The 27,275-nt window shown below is 40.2% G+C and overlaps 1 protein-coding gene across 3 annotated transcripts in view; it reads right to left on the reverse strand.

Annotated features, from left to right (window-relative positions):
- Window positions 1–27,275, reverse strand: part of MYO1E (myosin IE) — a 110,916-nt gene that overhangs the window by 44,616 nt on the left and 39,025 nt on the right. For all 3 annotated transcript variants that reach the window (XR_001920282.2, XM_018069830.2, XM_018069831.2), the window contains exons 2-4: window positions 4,552–4,695; window positions 1,688–1,777; window positions 691–785 (exon numbers count right to left, since the gene is read on the reverse strand). Coding sequence is in view for 2 of the 3 variants with exons in the window: in XM_018069830.2 (XP_017925319.2) it covers window positions 691–785; window positions 1,688–1,777; window positions 4,552–4,629 (263 nt within the window). In the remaining variant the exon portion in view is untranslated. The remainder of the gene's footprint in view (window positions 1–690; window positions 786–1,687; window positions 1,778–4,551; window positions 4,696–27,275) is intronic.

Raw genomic sequence — 27,275 nt, forward strand, 5'->3', positions numbered from 1 at the left:
GAGCATCCCCAGGGGTTCCACAGGGAACCTCAGAACCCCCTGTGCAGGAAGGGAAGTCAGGAGAGGCACACTGTACCAGTTCCAGCATCCTGCAGTTCTTGCTCTCCACACATTTTCTTTTATCCATCCATAAAACCCACAGATGAGAACAAAGTGTAACTCTGGTCCCAAAAATTCGCTTTGATTGTCACTTAAATAATGCCTGTCATTAACAAAAGTTGAGTAATAATTCTGCAGTGAATTCCCTCAGCCTAATAATTAAAATAGATTAACAGTGAAGACAAAAGTAATTTTCCAGTATCTCTCTCCTCCTTTTGTCTCTGACTGAACACAAGCAAAATTCCAAAAGGAACAAAAGACCACGGTAAATGCAGTCCATGTGGGACTGCTGGATTTAACAGTATCTGTGGCTGCTGCAGTTGTTAATCCATCTCTCTCATGCAGTCATTCAAGCTATTGCAGTTTTGGCATTGGACTATGTGAGTAAGAGATTTCTTGTGGTTAAACTATCATGAGGATTTTACTGGAAAACAAAAAGGAGAGTCAGAAAGTACTTGGCTACCCTAGAAAATCCCAAAATATGAACACGGACACAGAAGATTTTTAATGATATAATAAAACTTTTCTGCTTCTTGACATCAAAACGCCAAAAGAAAACGATAAAATGTTTTTTACAGATCTTTTTCTTACCTAATAATGACACACTGATTTTCTCTGTCAATAATCATGTTTCTGTACATGCTGTCTGCAAGAGCATAAATATGTGGTGGGTTTTCATACTGTGCCTAGGAGGGAAAATAGGGAATAATTTTTCAACACAGCATTAAACAATGCAGAAAAGGCAAAACAAATTTCTATTTAAATTGGAAGAATTATTTTCCTGGAAAAACAATTCTGAATCCCACTTTGTACTGAATTTTCTCCAGGAATTTTTTGTACATTTAATAAAAACAAACCAAAGTCTCTGGGCTTTGTTAGTGATCTTTCTCTCATCCATAATTTTCTCCTAAACTATTGTAAACATCCTGTCCTAAAAATGGCCTGTGCTGGAAATATATTACTTGTCCAAGAGAAACTCCCATAATTTAAGCCTATTCCACCAGTGGTCACGTGCTGACAATATTCTGCCTAGACCAGAACCCAGAGCCTGGTGCTGGGTGTCCCATTTTCAGCCCATTCAAACCAGTTTCCCCCATCTATGGACATGCCCAACTCTAGCAGGGCAGGCAACTCAATTTTAAGTTCCCTGATGTTCTTGTGCTGACTCGCTCTTCAAACTGTATTTTCAAAAGTGGCATCTAATTTTAGCATCTCAAGCTTTTTATTGTTCCTGAGAGTTGTCAAGCCATGGTCTCCAAATCCACTAATGGCCCTTTTGCATCCTGCACCACACTTTAGGCTTATGGGGGCTTAAAAACTGCCTTTCCAAGAGCAGGGACATGTCAAGGAGAGATACCTGATATGGATTAGAGCTGATCAATACAAGGATTTTCTTGAAATACTAATCTTATGTGCCAGGGAGTTCACTTTGAAGACTCAGGATATGGTAATGGATATCTGCCAAGTTCTCCCAGGACAGTACAATGCTACCAAACCCCAGAAACAAATGCTTCCAAGTGTTAAACTGTGTAGAATAGCCTTTCCAAGCCCCTGAATACTGCACTACATTTTATACTGCTTTACTTACTGCTCCTTGGTACATTTCAATTTCCTTTTCCCCAAAGTATGGCATTTGCTTGAAAGGATTCACGGAGATTAAAACAGAGCCAATATATGTCTGCATTCAGAAGAAGTTAAGGTTAACTGGTTTCATAAAGTATTATCTTACTAGTAGTGACAAAATAACTTTACCACCTCTTAAATAATACAGCACAGCTTCAAATAATAGTAAAAAACTCCACAGCTTACAACAATTGTTAATAAAAACCAAATTAGTAGGCTTACAAGAACAAAAACATATAATTCAATGGCATATTTTTATATCATCAAAATATTTATTTTAGGACAAGCTAAGCACAGAAACATGTATTGAAGACCCAAACAGGACTTGAATAAAAATACAGAAAGGAAATGGCATATTTAAACTGAATAACTAAAACTTTGTAACTGAGAAGGTTGCATTGTAAGTAGTAGAAAATATTAGTTTGACCTTTGCAGAATTTAGTGCAGTGACACAGTGTGATCTCACAGACACAGTGCTGAGCAAGCACAGTCGGGGGGAAAGGGCCACTGCTGAGCTAAATCAGACAATTACTCAGCTGCCTGTGCTGTGGGGGAGCTCAGGGAATGAGGTAATTCAGTGTGTGGTGTTATTTTATGAGGGTAACTATGACAAGTCCTCAGCAGTTCTCTCCTGCAGGCTGCCCCATTCACAGACACTTAAGTTTCAAACCATTATTAGCCTTTTGGCAACATTTTCAATATAGTATTTCACTATTCTGCATTCAGTTACAGGTCTCCACATTTACAAAATGCTTTAGAAACCTCTGGAACTTTAGAAACTTTAGATACTTTAGAAACCTCTGCAACCTCTGGAGTTGTAGTGCACACATAGGAAGCAACTGATGGTACTTCCCAGGCACATAAAGCAGTGTCAGGATCATTTTCACTGAGTTGGGAGTTAGCAGTGTACCCACACCAGTGAGCCCAAAATGTTGTAGGTGCAGGTTTCATTTAACAATCTGGAATTGCTCATAGGCAAACTTGCTATCTAAGCTTTACAAAAGTAAGAAAATTAACACATTTATCCTGCTGAATTGTCCTGTCTAAGAATCTATTATCGTGGTGTCACAGCACCAGGTGATGTGCTAGAGAAGAAGCATAACTCAATGAACATCATTTCTGTAATACTAAATTGAAATGCTTTCTTCCTACATTCAAAAGGAGTGACAACATCTGGGCCTCGAATATAACAAATCAATCCCTCATTGTGTCAGTATAAACACCCAAAGTGACAGTTTTCTGTTGGTAAACAATGCCAGCATTTTCTGGGGTGATTCGGTCATCTCTGTGCAATGTAGCACTGAGAAATGTTCATTCATGGTGGACACACAAACAACTGAAATATTCAAGAGATGATCTGCATTTTAGAATGAAAAGCCTTCGCAGAACTGCAAAAGGAGTCTTTCTCCCTACACCAGGGACAACTCTGATCCCTCTGTGTGACCACAAGGCCCCTTGGAAAACATACTTATTCCTGCTTCGGTGAAAGATCACCTTCGTGTCAATCTATTTTCATAAGAAAGAAGCACAAACCCATTTCTTCAGCAGAGAATGGAAGCCTTTGTGAATGCACTGCATGGAAGATGCAGCATTCCATGAGGACAAAAGCACCCGTGTTGCTAATAGGAAGAATTCTATAGCTTGTCCCAGTACTACAGTTTGGCAAACACTGTGCAACCTCATCATCTTTCTATAAGGGAAATTTAATAATAGTGTGGTACTTCATTGACCAGAGGACCCAAACCCATGTCCACACACATTTTAGAAACCTCTGCAGTTTGGGATGGAAATGGCAACACAACTGCAACATAAATTTTCCTTTATCAGTGCTTGCTAAATTGTGCTGCTAGGTAGCTCCTGACCATCTGAACATATGAAAGAAGCCAGGAGATGCTAAGATGCTACATTTCCTTCCCTTTCTGCTAAAAAATGTTAAACTCATCAAGGAAACTATTCCCCAGATACAACTAGTAAGTATGAAAACCTGATTACAGCAAGATAAGTAACAGTATAACTTTCTAGTCTATAATCATTGACTAGTGTTTACCAAATTCATCACTGCAGCTCATGTTACACTGTGAAAGCTGAAAAGGAAACAGTGACTATTCTTATCTCAAGGAATTGGTTTCATATGAATTTTTTTTTTAAAAGGCAAACCTTGGGTGCTGAAGTCTGTTTTCCTTGTTAAGTTATATGGTCAGGTATGTAAATTTTTCACATTTTTCTTAATCACTGAAAAAAAAATTAGGTGAGAACACTGAAGATTTACAGATATTGACATGTTCACCTGTTTCCATCAGCAATATTAACAGTATTCACACATTCACAGTATTAACAATTCCAGATTAAGCTGTAAATGCAGTTATGTCATAGAAGAAATGCTATTTTGAAAGCATTAGAATTTTGGAGCTATAGAAGATAACATGATATCAAGAAATGAATATACACCTTAAACCTATTAATTCTTGCTCTAAGAAATAGCAAGAGAAGTAGTAAGAGAAGTAGAGTAGGTTTCAGGGGTCATGTGCATATATAAATATATATTTTATATATATTTATAAAAAATATATGAAGGTACAGGCCTATCTTCAACGTTGACGAGAACAAAATTCAAATATCAAAAAGAATACCCTAAAATAACTTCTGTGATCTTATTTTCAACCGTCAGAATTAGCTTAGTTCACAAAACATTTTGTGTTATCTCAGGTGAACTGTCACATAAAATGTTCAGCATCTTTGAGTAATCTGCTTAAGCAGAATACATACACATCATAGTGTCACATTGGCTCAGCAAGTCCAGGAGGCCCCACCAAAACCAACAAAGGATACAAAAATGTAATCATCCATGTAGCGTTTCTTTAGGTTCTCCACTATGGAATCCTCCGTGATTTTGGAAAGCAGGACCATATCATCCACTCCACTCTGCTTGACATTGTGGCTCTGCCAGTGGTACCTGTAGTGTCCTTTGCTGCCCTGCAGGGAAGCACAACAAGCATCACAAAGGTTACTACATTTCTCATCAGCATTCGGTAACTGAAAAAAAAATTATTCAAATTCTAAAGTCCCAAATATTTTTCTTTCATTGAATCCTATCCCTTGATCCAGGCAATCCATAAAAGCATACACAAATTATGTCAACTGAACTGTTAAAGAACTGCAGTGCCCTCCAAAACTAGAAAGTAATTCCATGGGGTTTTGTGACTGTCTGCACACAGAATGGATTTCAGATGGTAGACTTTTTTTTAAATCCAGTGGAAAAAAAACCCCAATTATTCCAACTGAGATGCAGTTATTTGAAGCTAAGGATGCAAAAAATTACACTCCTACAGTGCAACTATTAGCAGTGAGGATAATTACCACCACCAGCACAGTGAATTCTTCTCCCTTTACAGTCTTTTAAGTCAAACCTGCACACATGCTGTTACTCAGATGGAATTTGGGAGCCTGCTGCACTAAGTGTTCAGGGATGTTCTGCAAATTATGTACCACAGCCTGTCGGCTGCGTGTCTTACCAGCCCCTTTTGATCTGTTAGTCACCAGGCTTAACTGACATCTAAATAGATATTCTCTCCCCACTCACAGGGACTACTATTTCAGGAGGCTGCTGAAAACTTGTGACATTTCTTGCTGTACCACTTGAAATGAAAATCTGTTTTTTTCCAGCTGATTTGAACAGTAGTTTGGTTCTATGGATACACCCACTAACAAATTTAACTCCAGTCGACATGAAGGTTGTTAATTCAGCTGTAAATCTACTCTCCAAACCCAAACCTGCTTTCTGGAGCCTGGCAGACAATGCTAATGGAGTTCTGATCTCTTCCCTTTTTTCTACTTCAATTTTTGTTTACACAATACTGAAATTAGTGATGTTGGAATTAGCACATTGAGAAGCTATCGAGTGTGTTGTCAAGGAAGATGTGCCCAACAAAATGCCAATTCCATGAACTCCCCTCATTCTTAAATACCACAATTTCTAACACTGTGATTTAGCTACACTGCTCTGGTGTACATTATATGGGATCAAGTCATATTCACCAGAACACAAGCAATTAATTATTATAATGCATTTTGCAGAATAAAAGAATGCATAATTTTACAGATTAAATAAGTCAGGCCTACAGACTGGTTTCATCTCAACCTGAGATGAAAAACAAGGACATAAAAAACAAGGACCAACTAGATTTTTATCTCAAGTTAAATTAACTTGCACTAAATCCATGCCCATTCTAATACTGCAGATAGCACAGAACCTGTAAGCTTTATGTGTGTTTTCTATTAAGTTTCCAGCTGCAGCTCTATCACTGCTCACACCAATGAAGAACAGTTTCAAACTTGAAACAAAAGAATGCTTTCATATATAGTTTGTAAGGAAAGTAAGCATGTCTGAAAACACACAATCTCAGCAATTTTCTTGAACATCCACAACCTTACATGAGCTTCAATAAAATAATAATCTTAAACTAGCTTAGTTTGTGTAAACTTTGTCAACTTTATACCTGTACAACGGAAGCAGTGATCTGGAAGCACTGAGAAAATGAAGGAGGTCAATTAGTTTTTTGGAAGTTGTTATAAAACATGTGATTGAAAATATTAGTTGAAGGTCTGGCTATTGGTGAAAACAGAAGTCCAACAGAGAAGCATAATTTCCTTCAGTGCACTCATCAGCTACTTGTGATACTGCCCTTGGAAAAAGGAACTGGCAGGAGGGACAAAAAGGTCCAGTATCAAAATTAATATGGATAATTACATAGCTCACAAACCTATACAGAATGTGGTTTAGTACCAGATAATAGAGTAAGCTACAGAAAATGTGTAAGAAATGAGACTAGAAAAACAATCAAGGTTCCCACTGGAAGCTGTGGCATCAGACCCAGCGAGCTCAATGAGGAGAGGACAAAGGTTGCAAAGCCATGGGATATATGGAAAATGTGCACACTGTCTGCAGAACAGGAGCTTTATACAAGTCAGAGACTGTTGTGATTAATCCACACACACGACCAGGCCAAAGGGCTCTTTCCCAAAAGCACTGTGAGTCAGCACAGAAGCAGGAGGGGCAGTGCCAGGGCAGCCCAGCTCCCCTGACAGCAGCTCTGCCCTGCTCTGATGGGCAGCAGCGATCAAATGTGAGTGCTACAGGATCACAGGCCCATGGCACACAGTGCAGACAGATTTGATAAAGAGGCAGTAGCCTAAATATCCAAGAAAGCAACAGCAGGGAAGACAGCTGAAAGTGGTGGCACCAAGTAGTTCACATTAATACCGTAACACAATCTAAATGGCAGCTTCTATCAGTAGTTTGGAATTACCCTTTTACTCTCAAAACATGGCCTAACATGCAGAGAATCAGCAAATCATCACCAGATTATTGTCAGACCTCTCTAGGATCTAGAAATTAGCTCAAGCTTTAGTAGTGCCTAACCAGCCATGGTTAGGTTTTGCTCTCACCCTCCCTCCTCCAGGAAGCCAACCCCAGCAGGATGGGCAGCTGCAATGACCACCATCACCTCCTTGGTCTGGGCAACCAAACAGGGAGAGCTCTTTCTACAGGACACCACCCACTAGCAAGTTCTTGCCCTTCCAAGCATGAGCAATGACTATAGAACCTAACCTGAATTTATCAACTTCAGTCACTTCCAACTGGAACTATAACCATGTCCAGCTAACAACTAACTGTTTTTTATATAGTTTGGGAATAAAAATAATATCTTCCTGACACCAATCATCTGAAAAAACTCCACATTGTAGCAGTTGTAAAAGCAACTCTTCATCTTTCTCCAGGTTGCATATCTGCTGAAGGTCAAGAATATATATACTTAAAAATTACCATGTTTTTCAACTGTCCACATTGCAAACACTAATTATTTGCTTTTATTGTGTATTTCTTGAGAATTTTAGTTTTATTTTAAAAGGAGCTTTCTACCATCCAAATAAAAATGCAGTACTCTAATCTGGAGACAATTTACACCTAAGCCAATTAGCCGGTGTCCACCTTAACATGAACCTGCTTTGCAGGGAGCACTCACACTAATTCACTCAGCTAATTGCCCCCTGCTGCCCATCACACAACACACTCTTCCCTCCACTCCTCCTCAGAGGTATCCTCCAGAGACAGGCCAGGTCTCCTGGACTCCTCAGGTCCTTCCTAACAAAATCCCAGTTCTCAGCAGGCAATTCAGAGCCAGCAGATCAAGGGTTGGCAGGGATGTCCCACAGCCAAAGTCCCCAGAGAGGACCTTGTGACTCAAACAGAGCTCCCCTGGGGCTTGGTCAGACCTGGGCAAACAGACCTCAGGGTCCAGCCCTGGCCAAGCTGTGCAGGTCAGATGTCAGCAAACACCAACTTGGCTTCCCCTCAGGTTTTCTCAGTGAAAGATGTGATCTCACTGTACAATAAATAAGCAAATAAAAGTCTTTGTGTCAGCACTAACACAATGCCTAAGCAGCTGGAAAAAGATGAGCTTGGCAGATTAGGAAAAACACACACACACAAAAAAACCCAACCCCAAAACAAAAACACATCTCAACAGGCTGCTAAAAGCCACAGAAGTGGAAACACGAGTGCTGAACAACCTGGCTGCCAGGCCTCCCTCAGGCTCTTCCTGAGCTTCCAGCCCAGCGCCTGATGTTGCCCAGGGAGTGGAGGCTGGACTGGCAAAGCTGGAATTAAAGGCGTGTACCACATTGCTGTCAGCTGTTGTTATTCATCTGGTTGCTGTTTTAGGCTCAAAATCAGATCTGCTTTGCACTGACAAGAATAATATTTATGAGTCACAAGACGACCCTGTGAGCCGGGAGCCTACTGTTCCAGAGCCTTGTGCTCCAGGAGCACAGACACCATTCCCACCTGGCTGCAGATCAGGCAGCACTGCCCTCAACACCTCAGCATCCAAACAATCCCCAGTATCTTCAGCATCAAAACAAGGCTCTAAGGAACCCAAAAAAATGACTCTACTCTCACTTCATACATCTCCCTTAACACACACTTGTTAAGAGATTAAGACAATTGCTACATTAACACCGAGAGGGGGAATGCAAAATAAATTCTATGTACTAAATACTGTCTATACTTTCTGTACTACTTTTGGTACTGGCAGTATAATATGGTTAAAGCATATAATTGTTTTGTTTGGAATAATAAATATTAATAAGACATTTATTTACAGAATTTCTTTTTGCTGTCCTCTACCTTGTGTTACCGTAGCAATTGCTGGTTTCTCATTTTTGCCTTTATTATTGTTTTTATATTTTTACATTATCCTAAGCAACACGTATTTGATGTGGCTATAAAAAGATTGAGTCATGCTGTGTCACAACGGGGTTTTCTTTTAACTGGAAAAAAAAGCAAATATTTTTGTATTTCAAGCTGTTTAAAAATAGTACGTCTAAAAATAAAGCACTAAAAACAAGGGATCGGAAGAGACTGTATATTCTGCCCCTGAGAAAGGTTCTTTCTCCATCAGAACTCTGGCTACAACCTACACACCATCAATAACCACTCTCCATTTCCACGAAGGGAAGAACTGCCACTCTGAACCTCTGACAGGCTTTTTTCAGTAGCAAACATCAATCTCCCATCACAGTGCAGAAAGGATTCTCAGCCTCCACGGGGGAGTAAGAGTGTCAAATGATCACAAGCAAGACCCTTTCTTTCCCTTTTTAGCAAAGGCAGTACTATTGCACAAAATCTATCTACTCACATCAGTGGTATGAATACAATACTAAATGAGACACACATGTTATCTTAACTAAAGATGTCACAAACTGGAATACTGCACACCATTTACTTCTGACATCAATGCTTCTACCAACTGAGGCCCATCACCAGTGCCACACATATATAATTTGTATCAGTTTTTCCAGATGACAAGAAAACAAACCCACAACTTTTTGCAGTGATATCATCCATCAAAATTAGCAAACTTTTATAATCCACTTAGAGGAATCTTTCACATGTTTCTATAAAGTGAAAGGGTCTGCTGTTCTCAGTAGAGACTATAGCAAAAATACTTATTTTGGTCCTCGAGTGGGTTAATCAAAACAGAGGAGCCACAGTGGACAAAAATGCTCTGAAATAGCTCTTGTATATCTTATGTTGGAAAAAATAGAGATATTGGCTGCAATGATGTGACCATATTTCAGAAAGGAAATTAAAGGAAGACAGCAGAAGCAGCAAGATGGACAAAGATAAAAGGCCATATATTTAAATTTAACATGAGGGAAACATTAAGGGAGGCAAAAATCAGTACTTGAAGACCTGAGGGAACAGCAAAGCAAAAATACTGAGCACCTAGTAGCAGGATAGACATCTTATACACAGAACTAAAAATACCAAAACTGCATTAAGGAATGGAAACTACTAGAAGGTTAACATCCCAAAAAACACAGCTAGGGAAATAAAATACTGAGAAAAAGATTTCTGGAGGGAAAGGCCATCAGTTCTCACTTTTTGCTCTCATACAGGGGTGGATTCAGCCCATCTAACTCGAAGAACTGACTCCAGAGCTGGTCACAGGCTGTGGGAGATCCCAGCTCTCCCGCTCTGCCCAGCTCCCCTGCAGGTGCTCCTGTGCAGGTGCTCCTGCTCCAGCAGGGCCCAGCCCCAGGGCAGCTCCTCACCATCACCTCCTGCACCAGCACAGCCAGGGCAGGGATGAGGAGATGAGACAGAAACCAGAGCCTGCTCACCTGAACAGCAAATGCAGGCTCATAACACAACACAAGTTATGGGAAAGGGAGAGATGTGCAGGGTGTGGACACTCTCAGGAGTCAGAAATGACATTGGCATTCTTGGAAGATAAATACCAGAACTTTACCAAAATAAGAGTTACTGCAGTGTTTGACTGTGAGGCTCATGTAGTGCATCAGTATTAACCTTCCCTCAAAGTTTTGAATGATTCTTCTTAAAAAAACATCGCTACTTGAGAGACTGAAATAAGGCCAGGAATGAGCTCAAGAGCAGATCACGGTAACGTGTCTAAGATTCTGACACAACTTACAGAGCCCGTGGGCAGACAGCAGGAAGTAGTTAATGAACTGTAAATTCAGATCTGCTTACCCCACAGCTTTTTGGGTGACTGTCTCCTGATGTTCCAAGAAATAATTTTCCTAAGGAAATGCAGTACTGTTAACTCCTTAATATGGTTGATTTGCTCTTAGACGTTAACTGTCTTACTTGAATTACTGAGCTGTTCTAAGTTTGACTTGCTCCTTGTGCCATGAGCAGCAAGATTTCCTGTGACTGGTGGATTATGGATTATGCACACCAACTCCTGATCTGTAAATTCTATAGGCAGTTTGTACGTGTACATACTTACCATGCAATTTAAGGAAATGCAAGAGAAAAACTACAACAAACAATTTCACCTTGGCTGTAGCAGTCCTTAATGTGTAATAAAGATTTTGTATCTGTCACTCTTCTCCATTAAAAACAGGTTTCAGAGGGGTGTAAGCAATCATACATGTAGCAGTGTTATGGTCTTTAAAAATGTAGTTTGAAAACTCATTTGGTAAGTTCAGACAAAATGCCACTGCCTCTCCTACAGCATCGGACTGGAAATAATTTTCTTTGATCATCCTGAAACTAAATAAGAAACTGAAGTCAACTGGGAGCTGGCCATCTGCTTTCCAGAGGGAAGAATCTGAGAGCAGTGTGACTCAGAAGCTCTGTGCCTGGACCAGGCTCTGGCACACTGGCAGTGTTTTGGTGCTGTGGTATGTGCTCACACCGGTGCCAGCGGAAATTTTGGGAGGCAGTAAAACCAATGGCATATCACAAAAATGCCATCCCAGCCGTGTCCCGTTCCAGCTGATGGCAGTACTCACTTCCCTGCCCCATCTCCCCGCTCTTGAAACCTTGGGCTTTAGCACCAAACCATGTTCACAGGCCACAATCACCCCAGTGAATTCCTTTCTGCTCAGTCACTGCCCTCTTTGTAAGGCTGCAGCTGTTCCTTTCCCCCCTTCTACTGACCCTTTTGTTTCCTGGTAAAACGCAGATATTTGTTTCCTGATCACTGATATTCCCGAGACATGAAACTGAGAGCTGAAGGCCAAAGTCTGTCCCCAGCAGGACACCTGGCTGACAACTCTGTGACAGAGTTGTATTGGAAAACGCCTTTTCTGTGCCACCTGAGACTCCTGGAGCCTCCAAGGACAATTCAGGGATGGTTGTTCCCATCAGCAGACTAAAGGTAGCTCAAGTTAGCTGGCAAACACAGCTTAATGGCTGGTTAGCCCAGGCTCTCCATGTGTGCCTCCCTGCATCACACCACTCATTTCCAAAAAATAGAGCAGAAAAACAATTATTTTAGCCCTATCCTTAGCTGCAGATTTTGCTTCTTTTTATCTATGCAGGATGCAAAATTAAGAGCATGGCAGTATTTCTGAATTACTTAGTATTTAAATTGGTAAGGGCTGAAGGATGAAAGGATAAATCAACACATTTTTGCAAGTATTAAAAGGTGTGGAAATCATTACAGAATTTGTAGAATTTCCAGGGATTAAAACAGCTCCTGTTAAAACACCATTTAGGGAGTACTCCATTGTAGCAGAAGAGTACCAGCTACAGCAAATACACTGTGTCTGCATCTAAATCAATCTCTAATGTCACCAGCACTTTCCAATGACTGAAAAGATCTCATTCCCAACAACAAATGTTTATATAATCAATTCGATGTTTAATTATAAGTGGCAAGATACTATACTCTAAAAAAAATACTTAGAGCTGGTATTTTTAGTTACACTTCTCAATAAATCACTGAACAACTGCACTTTGGTGATTTTGTTTGCCCTCAGCAATTGCTAATGGACTGTAAGAATACAACAGGCTGGGCAGATTACAGACCTTGTTTTAATACTGTTTTTAATCAGGAATATCAAACAAGATGTTTTTATGCTAACAGCTTCATCTAGCTGAGTAAAAGTACGTAGCAACTCCGCAAAAATTGAAAGACTGATTTCTAAAATAAGCACATCCTCCTGAATTACACAGAAATTTAAAATATTTTGGAAAAACTACAGCTGAGTGACTGCTTGGTTTGTTTTTTATTTTTTTCCTTTTAGGTATAAAGACAGCCATTTTCTGAACTTATTTACAAACCAGAGGGACTATAAATCTCAGGTTTTTTAAGTGGAGAGTGTCATGTCGTCACATGCCTGTGGCAGTTCAGGCTAGAGAAAAACACTCTTTATTGCAACAGGCATGATGAAACTGCAAAAGCTGCAACACAGCAGATAACTGTGGCCAAGACTGAGTTTTCAACAGCATGTACCAAAAAGCACCTTTGTGCTGACACCACAAAACTTTATTAGTGCCATGAACTGCTCAGAGTTATAACATTTAACTGTTCTGATACCAAAAGTAAGACATGCAGTCAACTGCTCATTTCCTAGCCCAGGCACCAGAGTGGTCACCGGTTTAAACTTCACCAATTTTTGAGATATTTGCTTTGATCTTCCCAACTGGGTCCTGCCCTCCTGTATGCATAGTTTCAACTGGGAGAAGTGGGGCAATCAATACAAGACAATCACTGCTCTGTGTACAGGGTGGTGTCTGTGATAAACAGCTTATTTGCCAAAGACCTGCCTGCAGAATTCCAAGATACACTGTTAGGTTTACATAGGATTTTCCCAATCAGATGGCTTCAAGAATATCTACTTTCACGTTGGATTAAAGAGCTGCATAGTCTTGTTGGTCTGTGATCAGATATAGAGCTCTGGAGACTATAGGTCACTGTACTCAGGGGGGAACACCTGAACAAGGAGAGCTCCAGGTCCCCAGTCCCGTGGCACTGGACAGCTGTGGCACTGGGATGTGGGATGTGCAGGGAAGGGCTTTTATTGCTCACTCAGGAGTGCTCCCTACACACCAATATCCCCATGGCACACGTGAGCTGCCAACTCCTCTCACTGGGGACAGTGGCAGGAGAAGTTTGTTTGGGGTGGCAGGAGGAACTCCACAGTGGGGGAGATTCTGATGTAAAAATTGCTTTCTATGTTTATTTTAATTTCACAGAGTGCTGAGTAAAGAGCAACAGCTCCAGGCCTCCAGGAGGACTCCTGTTTACTGCAGTAGCACTGACTCAGAGCAGCAGGGAAAGGCTCAGGGAGTGGTGCTCACTCACCTACAGCAGAGCCGGCACCTGGGTGGTAACAGGAGGGTGGCTCAACCCCAGTCCTTTTTATTAGCTTTCATGTTTTGATATTCCTGCAAAAATCAGATTTTAATTCAAACACTGTGGGAGACAGGGTAATTGATATGCTGATTAAACCTTTAATTTAACTCTTTTAAAGAATCCAACCTTAATATTATTTCAGCATATGAAGATATAAACATTTCCTTGATTAATTATTACATAAACACAAATGACAATTTCCTTGAGCATTCCACCTCAGGAATTAGTTACACATCTTTGCAATGGACCAAATATGCAAGTTCACATCAACTCCCAAAAAGCTGCTGTTAATCAAAAAACGACAGGAAGCAAAACCTTGGGAGAAGCATCAGGCCCAACAAATCTCACACTCTGGGCAGAAGACTCAAGCAGATACTAACCCAGTTTCTCAGCTGAACATTCATCTCTGCCAGGAGACAACTTCATTCACAGCTTCATTCTTTGTCAAGGCTTTATTTGTATTTCAACCAACAATTACACTACACCAGGGCAAGCAGGTCCCATTGACTGTCCATAAGAGATATAGTCCCATAACCAGATTATCTTCCACATGCACATTATTCATAAAGTTAATATTTGCCATTTCATTACTTTTTTAAAGCAGCTTTGATTATCCAGTCCAGGGCAGCTTTGAGAAGAAACTATGTTAAAAACCAGCATGCCACACTTTGGTTGTATAGAATAACTAGGTTATTGCCATTCAATGAATATGCCAGTTTTACTTCACTCACTTTTATTACAATATCTTGCAAGTCAATAGGAGAAGAATGCTAGTCTTTGAACATATTTCTGAATAACCCAGCCTTCTTAAGATTTCATACAGTTGTCATATCTTCTTCCTGTCAGATCCCATTCTTCAAATTATTTATTCTAATTTGTATTAAGCTTTTATCCTGGCTCTGTAAACTTATTTTAATAATAATTCATAAGTCACCCAGCAAAATAACACTATGAATTAATATACATGTTCTCACCTAACTAGTTCACTGCATTCTGCCAATGCAGCTGAAATTCCAAAAAGATGGAAACATAGAAATGCACTGGAAATACGAAGACTTCATTCCACTCTAGTGAAACACCATGGTTATTAACTGAAATATGTAAGAAAAGTGTCTGGCCCAAGATTTTTAATGTAACCATCAACAGCCATCAGACTGAGCCTCCATGGGTATTATCTGGGCTGTACCAGTGCAGGTATATGATCCCCACACCTCCAGCACCTTTATTTTATTATGGGCAGAAATTCACTTAATAGGCAAAGTGATAGCTCCTATTAGTCTACGAAATACAGATTTTAGCACAGAAGCAGCTCTTTCCCCTCAAATTTTTTTTAGTATGTTGGACTGTTTAATGTTACTATCTAGCATTCAAATTATTACTGAAGAAAGAAAGGTAAATGAAAGCTGGATGTCCAAATTAGTTATCTCCATAGCTATAGGTTTTACCAGATGTGTGAACAAGCACACTATTTGCAAACTACCATTCTTCACACATTTGCTGAGAGAAGCTGATACTATCAGGACATGTATTAGATTCAGTCTCACAGATCTTGCATTGGCATAATCATGCTTTGAGCAGAGATGCCAAAGAAGCTGTTTCACAAAACCTGCAACTTTACCACCGACTTGGAAATCTGGTCTTTTGCATAATTCTGCAATGCCTGTTAGACTTTGTAATTCAGCATCAGCATCATAAATATACATAGGTTTCAAACTATTTCTGTGAAAAGATAAGTGTTGGTTTTCAGGAAAAACTGCTGCAGACAACTGCAGATAAATGCCCTAATTTTATTTGAAAGAATCTCTGTAGTGGTGCAGTGTGATGCTGCATTTTCTTTCCCCTCTAATTTTCCATTTCTATATCTTAAGTAAAATCCTAACCTTCATAACGAAAATCTAGAACAGTTGAAATTCAGGCTGAATCACAAGGTTTCGAAATTAGGGGAATTGAGAAAAACAACTTAAGTCTTAGATACTGAACTGTGGCTGAAGACTTTGGTTTGCAGGGCTTTGACATGAACACACATTAAACTTAAATGCTCGTGATGCTTTCAACTTCTGGGCTCATTTGAATTCTGACCTCTGAGTCAAACCCACATAAACTGAAAAAAACAATAAAGTATAAACTAAAATCAGCTGAGTTACTTTTCATCTGATTCAGACAAGACAGCTGTTCAGTGAATACTGTTTTGTTCCTTCTACCCCAGAAAAACCTGGACACGACCAGATGCTCAGATTATCAAAATCCTTTCACTTGTGGCTGCTGCAATTCATTACACTAAAGTTCGTAGAGGCAAGCTTTACCTTTTTTTACACTCCATATTACAGACAAGACTTGTGTTTCTTTAAAAATAAAATTCTGGCTCAAAAACCAACTTGCACTCAAGTATGTTTCTTCTAAGCTTATGTGTCAGCTTGCTAAACAACACACTCCTTATGACCCCGTCAGGACCACAGGAGCAGCTCAAAGTCTTTCAGCTGTGCCATAAATGCTGCCTTTGACTCCATCTTGATGAAAAGAAATACAATTTGAAGTAGTGTGCTAAAAATGTGACCCAAAGGCAATGCCTGTAGCTGTACCAGCTGTACTTTAGGCCATACCAGGGTGTCAGGAGGAGCGTTGCCCTCAGCCGTGCTCCACCAGCGTGGGTGAGGCATGCAGATGGGCAGATATTCCCTGAACAGGTACCCACGGGAGCCCAACTTCACCTCAGTTCCTATTCCTCTGCACAGGATTGTCATGAACTTTGACAAATCCTTCCAATATAGTTTCCTTCCATGCTAGTTCCTTTGCCTTCCTCACACCTGACCTAGAAACACTGAGGGACCCACAAGTTAAAGTAAGAGCCAGAAGGAAAACAGAAGTGCTGGGAGCATTCCAGGGGTGATACCAAAAACCAACTGCTTAAGAAACATTGACACTTTCCACAGGCTTCCCCAGGGCTAAGGGCTCAACATGCTGTATCAGCATCTGGGTAATCCTAAACCTACAGGTACATTTTCAGGGCTTTCACTGTAGTTGCTGGGATGGCCAAAGAGCTTTATTCCTTTTTCAAGTTGTCCAAGATAACTGCTTGTTCTCCTACTCCACAGCTGCCTGGTTTTGTCCCTTTTAACTGTGAGCAATAGTCATCCCTCCTCAGCTGACCTTTGGTTTCCTAAGCAGTGAGTAAACCAGAGCTCAGGGGTCCTCGAGAATGGCTCAGAAGAGGCAGCTCCCAGTCCTGACTTAGACTTGGGCAGCCCTAACAACACAACACTGAGCTCAGCAGAGTACCAGTCTTTGCATAAGCACTGCTCAGATTTTGCCAAGATCATTGTGTCTAAATGTTGTTATTAACCAGAGAATAATTCAAATAAAGGAATGTGGTAAAGTCTTTTTCTAAGAAATTGCTTGAGGCTCTTTGGGGCCATAAACAGTGTGTAAACAACGTTTAGCATGAATTATTCAACACCTAAAATATTGAAACTCATTGAGGTTTTCAAAACCAAAATTCTTCTAATTATGAACAACACAATTAAAGAAGAACAAAGAATCATGAAATATCCAGGTATCTGTACTAACCTGCCAGTTTTATTTACGCCTAGTTAAGCTTTGTTGAAAATAAAATCATTCTCCCCTTGCTTCTGCAGAAAGCATCTAGGTCACCTAAGTGTGTCTCTGCAGGACTGCATGGAAAGACAATTTGGAGGTAGCCTATCCATTTTTAAAGATAGTGTCCTTTTTATAAATTAAAAAAAAATAAAAGGACACAATTCACACATGATAAGTTTTTTTCCTTGTCTCACATTTCAGATGACTTACAGAAACCTTATATTACAGATTCCATCTAATAAGTCACACTGAAGTGAAGGACAGTTTGTTTTGTTCCTTATAGAGATGAATCTTCAAATATCCTCCAAGGTAACTTTTTGCAAACATAAACAAAAGAGTATCAGCAAAACTAAGCCAAATAAGACCAAATCCAACAAGACCAGAACAACTCCTTACACGAGTAGATTTTTCTTTGTTTGTTTGTTTTTTTTTAAAACAAGCAAGGTATAAAGGCTGCCAGCAACTGAACCAATCTGCAAGTCTTTCCTACGTTGCTATTGGGAATACAATTTTTAGTATTTCAAACTCACTCCATAGTTAATACAACCAGTTAACAAAAGCTATCAGAATCACCTATGTTAATTAAGGAAAACCTCAGGGTTTTTTCTTCAGATTTTTTCAAAATGAAAAAGAACTCACCAGTAGGAACTGTTATTTAGTAAAATTTGCACCTTGTTTGCAAGCAACACAAAATGCCCCCCCATAGGTTCTGTTGTATTTAAATGCAGAAACATGTAACCCAAAGCCTGTGTGCACTGGAATGCTTCATCAAGTTAGGCTTTTTAATAGCAGGGTGAATAACCCAGCTTTATAGTTTCCTAATAAATTTTTATATACAGTACCAAAAGATCTCATTCTAACATTTCAGATGTGTATTGATTTCACTTCAATTTAATTTAGTGAAAGACTGTTTGGTTTTAAAACATAACATTTTCTCTCACTAGTGAAGCATTTAGAAGTAGCTGCAGACCAGGAGTTAAGCCAGGGGAAAGCACACAGCTCACAGCCACATCACCTCCTGGGTGACAATGCTCCTGGGTGCAGCACTGGTGCTCAGAAGGGGTGGGTGGGTCACTCACCCCACCGAGGTCACCTGAGGGCACATGCTATCCTGCCTGCAGGACTTACAGCATATGCTGGAAAAGGGAATAAAGGCACAAGGCATGGAATGCTTTAGCCCTTTCAGCAAATGAGGTGGGATTTGAAGCCCTGAGGTTGGTCATAGAGCAACACAGGTTTAGAGTTCACACTCCCACTCTCAAAAATCCTGGCTGATGCCACAGAATCATAGAATATCCTGACTTGGAAGAGATCCACAAAAGTCCAGCTCCCAGCTCTGCCCAGGACAGCCCCAAGCCTGAGGACATAACTGAGAAAAGCTTGTTTTCTACAGGGTTCCCTGTGAACATGTACAGTTCTATGTGTAGCAATAGTGAAAAAATACATCATACATCAGGCATGTGATCTCCCATCCCAGCCTTCTGCCTGAGCCTTTTTCTTTCTCCTACAAAACATTATGAAAACGTTTCTCCTACAACTGTATGAAAAACTGTGTGGTGCAGCTAAGTATGTCTCATCCAGTTAACAAAAGCATCTCTTAAAATCTGTGCATTAAAGAATCAAACCATTAGATATGCAGATGTGCTTCTGCATACTCCTTGTGCAATGTCTGACAGCCAGAATCATTTTGTTTCCACCGAAACACAGAAAGAAAGAGCCTGCAGCTATCTTGCTTTGCAGTTTGCTCCTGTCAAGTCCCAGTGTTTAGCAAGGGTTGATTTACACAGTTCTTGCATGGGAGAGCATCAGGTAATGCCCAAATTCTAAAGAGAGAAGAGTAGTAATTTAGTCATGGATGAGTCAGTAATTGCCCACCGGTTCAGCAGAAGAGCTATCAAAAGGGATAACACCTTGCAAATTAGATGTCAGAGAGATTTTCGTTATTTGTAGGGAATAAAGGTGTCATGGAACATTTTTCAAGTAAGGGTTGAGTCCAGTTCTAAAGCAGCTGTAGTATTGCTTCTAGGTAGTGTTGACAGCAGGTTCAAAAAATGCTCTGCATTTTTAACCCCTCCAGTAACAGTCAGCATCACAGAAAGGCTTTCTTGTGTCTTCTAAAACACACTTGTGGTCTCTGGTATACAGGCAATTTTTAACACCAGCTATTCCATGGATTTTTACCAGGGATCTATCCTCAGTGGTGTTTTGCCAATTTAGGGCTAATGCACCAATTGTGTATATGTTTTACTGCACTTCTAAAAATTCTCCAACACTCCGCAGCAGTAACTGTTAGGATTCCAAGGAAGATAAAAAATAAGTTTTAATCTAAAGTCACGTCACATACAGGCATTTAAACAATAACATGACTTATTCACATAACCAGGTTCATGAATTACAAATGTACAAATAACATCTGTACATCCACTTTGATCTCCATGACCTTATTGCAAAGTACAAAATAGAGCTTCTCTGCCTTTGTACAACGTGTTTCATTGCAGGTTTCCCTTCAGTGTGTAATGCCATGGAAATCTGCACTTTAAAAAGGACCAGAAAAATGATCCAGTGTACATACACTGTTGCCTGAGCAAGGTTAAGCCTGTTTAGAACTACTACTAAAAGCATAACTTAGACATCACATTACACGCTATTTAACATTTAAGAGACTAAGTCCCAGAATCCCCCTGGAAGCCTGTAACAAACTGCAGCATGCTCTTTGGGATTTGCAGCTGAAGACAGAAGACCTCTGTGAAGGCTTACTGAAAGGTAAAGATTGTAGAAGGACAGGAAGACAACGGCAGAAGATGAGAGGTAAGACCAGAGTCAGGCCTATTATTTCAAAGTCACATGGCTGATCAGCAGGAAGGAGGACAAGCACAGGTTTCCTATACAAGGTTAGACTCAGAGAAGGTGTTAGGCTGAACCAATTCCATCAGCAATATTGGAGGCTTATAAAACAGCCAGAAAGAGTACTACCAAGGTAGAGCAGAACTTCACATTGCAAACAGAAGCAGCTTGCCTGGATCAGACAAAGCTCCCACCATCTTGCCAGCCCAGACCATTCCACCATTCCTGCTTAGATACATTTCCCTTGTTCTTGTTCCCGTTTGAGAAAGTAGGGTCTGTCACTCAGCCTGCTGTGGACCATGTCATACTTCCATCACAGGGGGCACCATGTAGTTTGCACATATTATCTGTCAAAACCAGCAGAGGATTCCAGCCCCCTCACACACTGTAGATAATTTAGGCTCCACAACAGAGTCCGTGGCAGGTGTTAGGAACATGACCCTTAGATATATACCCCAGGATGTCCTTATTAAAATAGCACAAGAACAAAACATCATCCATGGTGATCACAAAGGCTCTGCACAGCTTTGGTACTTCAGTGAGGTTCTCAACAGTCACACTAGAGACTGGAAGACAGGAATAGGAATAAAGGAGAAAACTGTATGTCTTATTACAGCTACAGTAGCAAATGGATGGAATAAAAATAAGTACTCCTCCCACCTGACAATTCTAATACTTGCAATGTCCTGACCTGTCCTGACTTAAAACACCACCTTTAAAAAAAGCTAGGTAATGTTAGTTCTTGAATATATTCCCAAGTCTTCAAAAATACCAAGTGACTAGGCATCTCACTGAGGTATCATGCAAAAAAAAAATAAAAATTAAGTGGGTTCATTTAAATGAGGTAGATTTCTACTCCCCTCAAGAGTTTCAATTGGCCAAGTATAATTGCAAAACAAGCCCTAAAAGGACACAATTAGCTACAGAATGTAGCTTCATTGTTCACTGTATCCTGTTACCAGCTTGAACTTAATTTTAGCTACTAAATTGGTGCTTCTTTGTTTTGGCAATCAGATAATATTAACTTCCCCTTTGTTTTTTCTTTTCCTGTTTGTACACCTGCAGTCTCAATGAGCAAACAGCAACAGGATTAGTATTTTATAGTTAATCTACTACTCCACACCTGTAAAGAGCAGAATGACAAAATACTTGCAGAGCCCTGAGGAAAAAAACAACAAACAAAACCCAACAAATAAATTAAAAAACTACCACAGCAATCCTGACTTCTAACTCTGAGATCTGATTGTAAAAGAATCAGATACAGCTAAAATAACATCAGGTAAAATAATCTGAAATAAAAATGGATAGTCTTCCAATAACACACTGTCTGCTTCAGCTGCAAAACTCATGAGCATAGCTGCCTCCCAAGAGGTAGATAACAACACAGTCACTGACTCGCCACCTACACATTTGAAGTGCAGACTAGGAAGAACTCCCCAGAGCCTTAAGTGCTTCTAGAACAGTAGAAAGTTACTACTCGTATTTGTGATTGAAGCCTCTTTCCCCGTACTAAGTTATGAGCTCTTTAACCATTCTCGAGTATCAGAGGCCTCGTACAAACCGCAGTGGGTGGGTGAGGATCAAACTGCCGGGAGCGATTCCCTTTGCTTTGTCCCTCCAGTCCCAGGCTGGACTCCAGCCACACTCAGCCACAAAGAAACCCCCCCATACAGCGGCAGGGTAAGCCTGCTGAGTGCTTAATAGTAAATGTATTCTGGTCTGAGAACAGCCCCATGTATGGGACAAGTCAAGTGAAAAAGTTACCTAATGGCCTCGGGTGCAAGAACGCCTCAGCCTGCTGTATCATTAGGAAATTATCTGAACAAAAGAAAACCCGATTTCAGCAGGTGAACACTCTCGAGGTGTGTCACACTAAACAGCTCCTCATGACTAATTCATTAATTGTGGTAACGACATGCTTCTCCATAACATTCAAACTACTACCTTCAGAAAACCCTCAGTGACGGCAGAAGGTTTATGAAGTACCTGCCTATACATTAAGGGTACAGGTTGTACTGCCAGCACAGCCCAAATATACTCGCTTCAGCACTTGTCATCTTTCACACCACTAACACTGTTTTCAGAATAAACAGCTCTCAAATTCCTTTCCCAAAAGAAACACTCAGGACTAGAAAAAAAAAAAGCTAAGTCTATAAATTTATCCTATGGCACTGAAACAGGGATTTAAAGTTGTGCATTGTGTTCTGCTCTTCTGGGTGGATTTCAGACATTCCTTTCTTATCCAGAACTGGAAGTTTTTAGTTCTGTCAAGACTGTATCCACAATAGCTTAATTTTAGGCAGTCTGACATGCAGCTGCATTTATTTAGTCTAAGTACACATTGCAATACTTAAAACGAAAATGTCAAGCTCAGGACTTCTAAACTAAAGATCAAAATCTGCCATCATTACTTTATCTTTTTACTGGCGAGTTGCACGGAATCAGGTAAGGCAGCTATTCCAGCAGGAAGTAGGGACTACATTTCTAGTGATTACAATGCATTTCTGAAATACATTGTATTTATTACTGTGTACATTAGCTTTATTAGTGACCATTTAACAAAACAGATTTAAGGCTTATGGTTCCCTCCTCACCCCCAAATCTGTACTGAAGTACAGAAGACAGGAACCTTTACAAGTACAGGTCTCAGGAAAAAAATCAAGGAGCAAGTCAGGAGGTGCAACTGAGTTGATGCTCTAAATATTCTTTCCTTTTCCACTAAAGACTGAGTGTTCATTTCACTACATGTACTTAGTAACCTCCACTAATTCCAACTCTTTTTATCATTTAAAATACACCACTACTAATGTGTAGACCAATGGAAGCTCCACCTGAGAACAAGGATTTGTAACTGTAAAGACAGGCTTTTAATATTGTCAAGATTCAGTCCCACCTGTCTTAATGCAGCCCTCTGGTGCCACTGAACTGCTCAGCATCACTGTCACTCCATGCAGAAAACTGCACTGTTCACAGTTGCAAAGAAAACAGACTCAGTGTGACTCTGCCACGATTAAGCCATGGCTGGAGGTAGGTCAGATTGTCCAGAAACACTGTATTACCCCTCTCCTTTAGTGAAGGCTGTTCATTTTGTCTAGAACAATACCAAATATGGGAATAAGTAGCCACTGCTCTCCTGTTTCCTCTCAAGTGTTCCTAGAACGAACCAAGAATAAAAACAAAATAAACGACAGGAAGAAACCACTGCTGGTCATGAACTTATTTCTGCATATTGAGATCAGGTCTCTGTGGACTGGGTGTGCTGGTATTTCAGGCATTAAGAGCCCTGGAACCAGAATTCCTATGTACCACTAGACAAGCTTTAGCAAACAGTACTCATGGGAACAGTGTTAAGGCTTCTGGAGCAGTCAGCTGGGTACTAAGAACTGGGAAACTAAGTACTCCTTTCAATATTAAAACTGTCAGTTAACATTAATACTATCTATGTGAAATAATCCATTCTCTATGTGCTACTGAAGTTCAACCACCCTGTAGCCCCTCAAGAGGCTCACACACTTCATTACATACTCCTGACACTGAGGTCAAGGTCCGTGGAGACTGTAGTAAGTCCTGTAGAGAACAGATATTCTGTGTGTTTGTAGGCAGCTTCAAGCTAGAAGATTAATCTCCAATACTGTATACACTTTTTTAAAACCACAACAGAACCCAGTTTTATTAAAATGTAAGTTTTGTTAGCCACATATGACTTGTTATTTAAAGCAGGTATCAAACTGGGCAAACTCTTATTTTCTCCAATACAGTGGATCTAGTCCTTTATTGCCATATAGAAACATATTACATAGTGCTGTGAGACGAGAGTGACAGTTACAGATATTTAAGTTGCTTAAGAAACCAGGCTTAGCTGCCAGAAACAGGTACTCAACTTTATCTCGAGTTTCACATACTGGATACTCAGGCACTGTCAAGTCCTCTTTCACTTGTAGGTACACTTCTGATCTGACTTACTCTGCTCAAGACCTATCCCTGTCTTCTTTCTCATCTGAAAATGGCTTCTGCCTCCAATTCTGTGGTTGCAACTCAATGCTGAGACAAAAAACAAGTAAAACAGCAAAAGCAGTGGCCTCTCCTACAATGAAGTCATTCTCCCCACTCCCAACTCTGCTTTAAATGGCGCTCAAGTTTTTGATCTTTTAAGGTCAAACCTCAAATCAGACCTCCCCAGACGTACACAGTGCCATAACAGGATCTCCATCTGTAACAAAACATCCCAGTTCACTTTTTTCCCCCGCGTCAAGCCTAATTCTTCTTAAAAAACCACAACAAAACAGCATAATCTGTAGAAATTACTCCAACTTCAAGGGCAAAGTCTATTTGCTGGCAATCTATTCCTATAACCTATAATCATCCAACAGCATGGGCCTTGGAACACTGTTCCTGCAGGGACTTTGCCCTCAACCATCAGTAAGTATGGAACACTGAACACACACCCCGAGGAGCTGCTGAGTCCCAGCACTCAGCTGGAAGGAGGAAGGAAAATGTCCCTCCCCACACGAGTCCTGTGTGCTAATGCCACTCTTCACTAGTGCAACCAGCAAATGTGGCCTTCAGACACCTGCCATTAGGAATTCCCAGCTACTTGAGGAAAAAGCAGGAAGAGGTGCTTTGCAGAGCAAACGGTCACAGCAGAGCAAGAAATGCTGACAGGTTGGGTACAGCTCAGGATGGACTGATGCATTTTTAGCTGCTTTGCAATAGATTCCCCAGCAGGTTTATGCTGCTCCCCTGTAGCAGCAAGCCTGTGCTTCCCTCTCTGCCAGGGCAAACCAATTCCAAAAAGGCACCTTACTCCAGTCTACTCAAGTCTTGCAGGTTACACAAAACCCAGCCAGGATCCCCTCAAAAACTGAAAACATCCAAATTGCCCTACTCTGAGAAGCTATTTTTGCTTTTCCACTGCGAAGCCCAGAATGTTTTCTGTAGGAATCTTTGGTTTGCTGAATGTAGCAATTACTAACCAACATAGCAGTTCCCAGGGTATACTTAAATTTGAGGGGAAGCACTGAAAAAGGCTTTGGAGGCTACCAACAACACTGCGTCAAGTTGTGGAAACATGACTGCACATAAGGCACAGTTTTTAGGTGGACAAAAAAAACCAGCTGAAGTAATTCTGTTATTAGAGGAACTACTATATTTTTATTGGCACAGTAAAATATTTGTTTCCATTGATTAAGGCAATTCAGAAACTAATCAAGTTTGGATGTGGTACAGAAGCCATGTGTAACAAAATCATGCTTTGTAATTCACCGGTTTGCATCGGATCCAAATTTTTAAATCAAATTGTGGTAGGAAAGATATCAAAAGTTTCCTGACAGGAATAGTGTGTCAGTTTAACTGCCTTTCATAAAAACTGCACTATCAAGAATCAACAAAAAAATAGAGAACTAATTATGATCCAAGGGTCTAATGTAACAATGAATTCCTGTGACTAATTATTTTTCATAGATATTTGCATCCTATCATTAATTCCTTAAAAAACATGATCTATATTTAGATAGCAGAAATAATTACACAAAATCCATGTTTCATAGGCCTTACCAGAAGATACTATAGAATTTATTACTGATTCAGACTACGTATACAGCTAATAACTCTGCACTCTGAAAGCAAGAAATGAAATGAATCTCAACAAATTTTAAATTCCCCATTTAATTTAAGTACATCTGTGGCATAAGTATGACTTTTCAACTACTGTCATAAATATGTTTGCACATTTCCCTCTCTTTAGGTATGTACTGAATACAGTTGGGGACCAACCAGTACAGGAAAACAAATTCTTTTGTGACTGAGAAACAAGCAAATCAAACACTTCTCAAACACTGAAAGAAAAAAAAGAAATCCTCAAAAGCATGCACTTGCTTTTGAGTCCCGTGAAATAGTCTTTAAGATTAGGTTTAGTAAAAGTATTCTTCAATATGCCTTAAGAGCACTGCTTCCACTTAGCAAATGAAGTATTTTCCAGTTCTTATACCAAAACATCTGCAATTAGATAGTCCAAGCCCCAGGTGATGAGGAGGTGTACATGCTAGTATGTGCCAGAAGAACCACAATTTAAAATATCTAGGTAAACTTTTGTCCTTGGAATCTTCCTACTAACCCCTCAGAGCAGTAGCTCACACCAAATGAGCTATCAGTGTGTCACAACCCCAAGAACTTCAAATGTGTTGGCAGCATTTGTTAAAAGAAATTCCAATACACTTTGTATCCATGCCCTTCTTCACTAAGTTGGGAATAACACAGGGTTAAAAGTTATTGCAAAAGCAAATTTGGAAGCTCTTAGGCATTTGTGCAGACTTGTATCCTTCAAGGCAGTAAAAAAAAAAAAACCAAAAACCAAACCAAAACAAGATGAGACAAGCTCTTGACTACCGCTTGGCACTGCAAATACATTACTGACAAGAGGTCCCAGCTTCCATCTTTTTGTATTTCTGCTATTAGCAACATCCAACTCAAAGCACAGGAAAAGACATCAATCACTGCAAAAGATAACAGTGCTGGTAAGCTGCCTAGAATTCAAAGCCCCACAAATACTGTGGAATGTTAGACTGAAAGCAGAAGACTGTCCTAGGTGTAAGATCAAACATCAGACAGCATATTTCATAAGACACAAGCAAGAAAGACTTTAAACCTTTCTGTGTGTTGAAAACATTTCCTTTGTTTTATAAAGGGTATCAGGCGGCACTGTTCAGACTTAAGTATGACTTCAACACTTAAATTAGACAAGGCTGACCGAGAAGTGGTTACAAACTCAGGCTCAGCTGATGACAGTGATTCAGTGAGTGGTTCTGAGCTGGCAAAGAAAAAAAGCCCCACATTTCCTGTTACAAGGACAAGTGCAGCGACTCACTGTGAGATTGCCAGTCCAGTTTGAAGGATGCCAACAAAAACCTCTCATTTAGACTTCAGATTGCTGAAGAAAGCATGAAA

Source organism: Manacus vitellinus, unplaced genomic scaffold, assembly GCF_001715985.3.
Source record: "Manacus vitellinus isolate BGI_N305 unplaced genomic scaffold, ASM171598v3 scaffold_16_pilon, whole genome shotgun sequence".
Classification (NCBI taxonomy): Eukaryota; Metazoa; Chordata; class Aves; order Passeriformes; family Pipridae; genus Manacus; species Manacus vitellinus.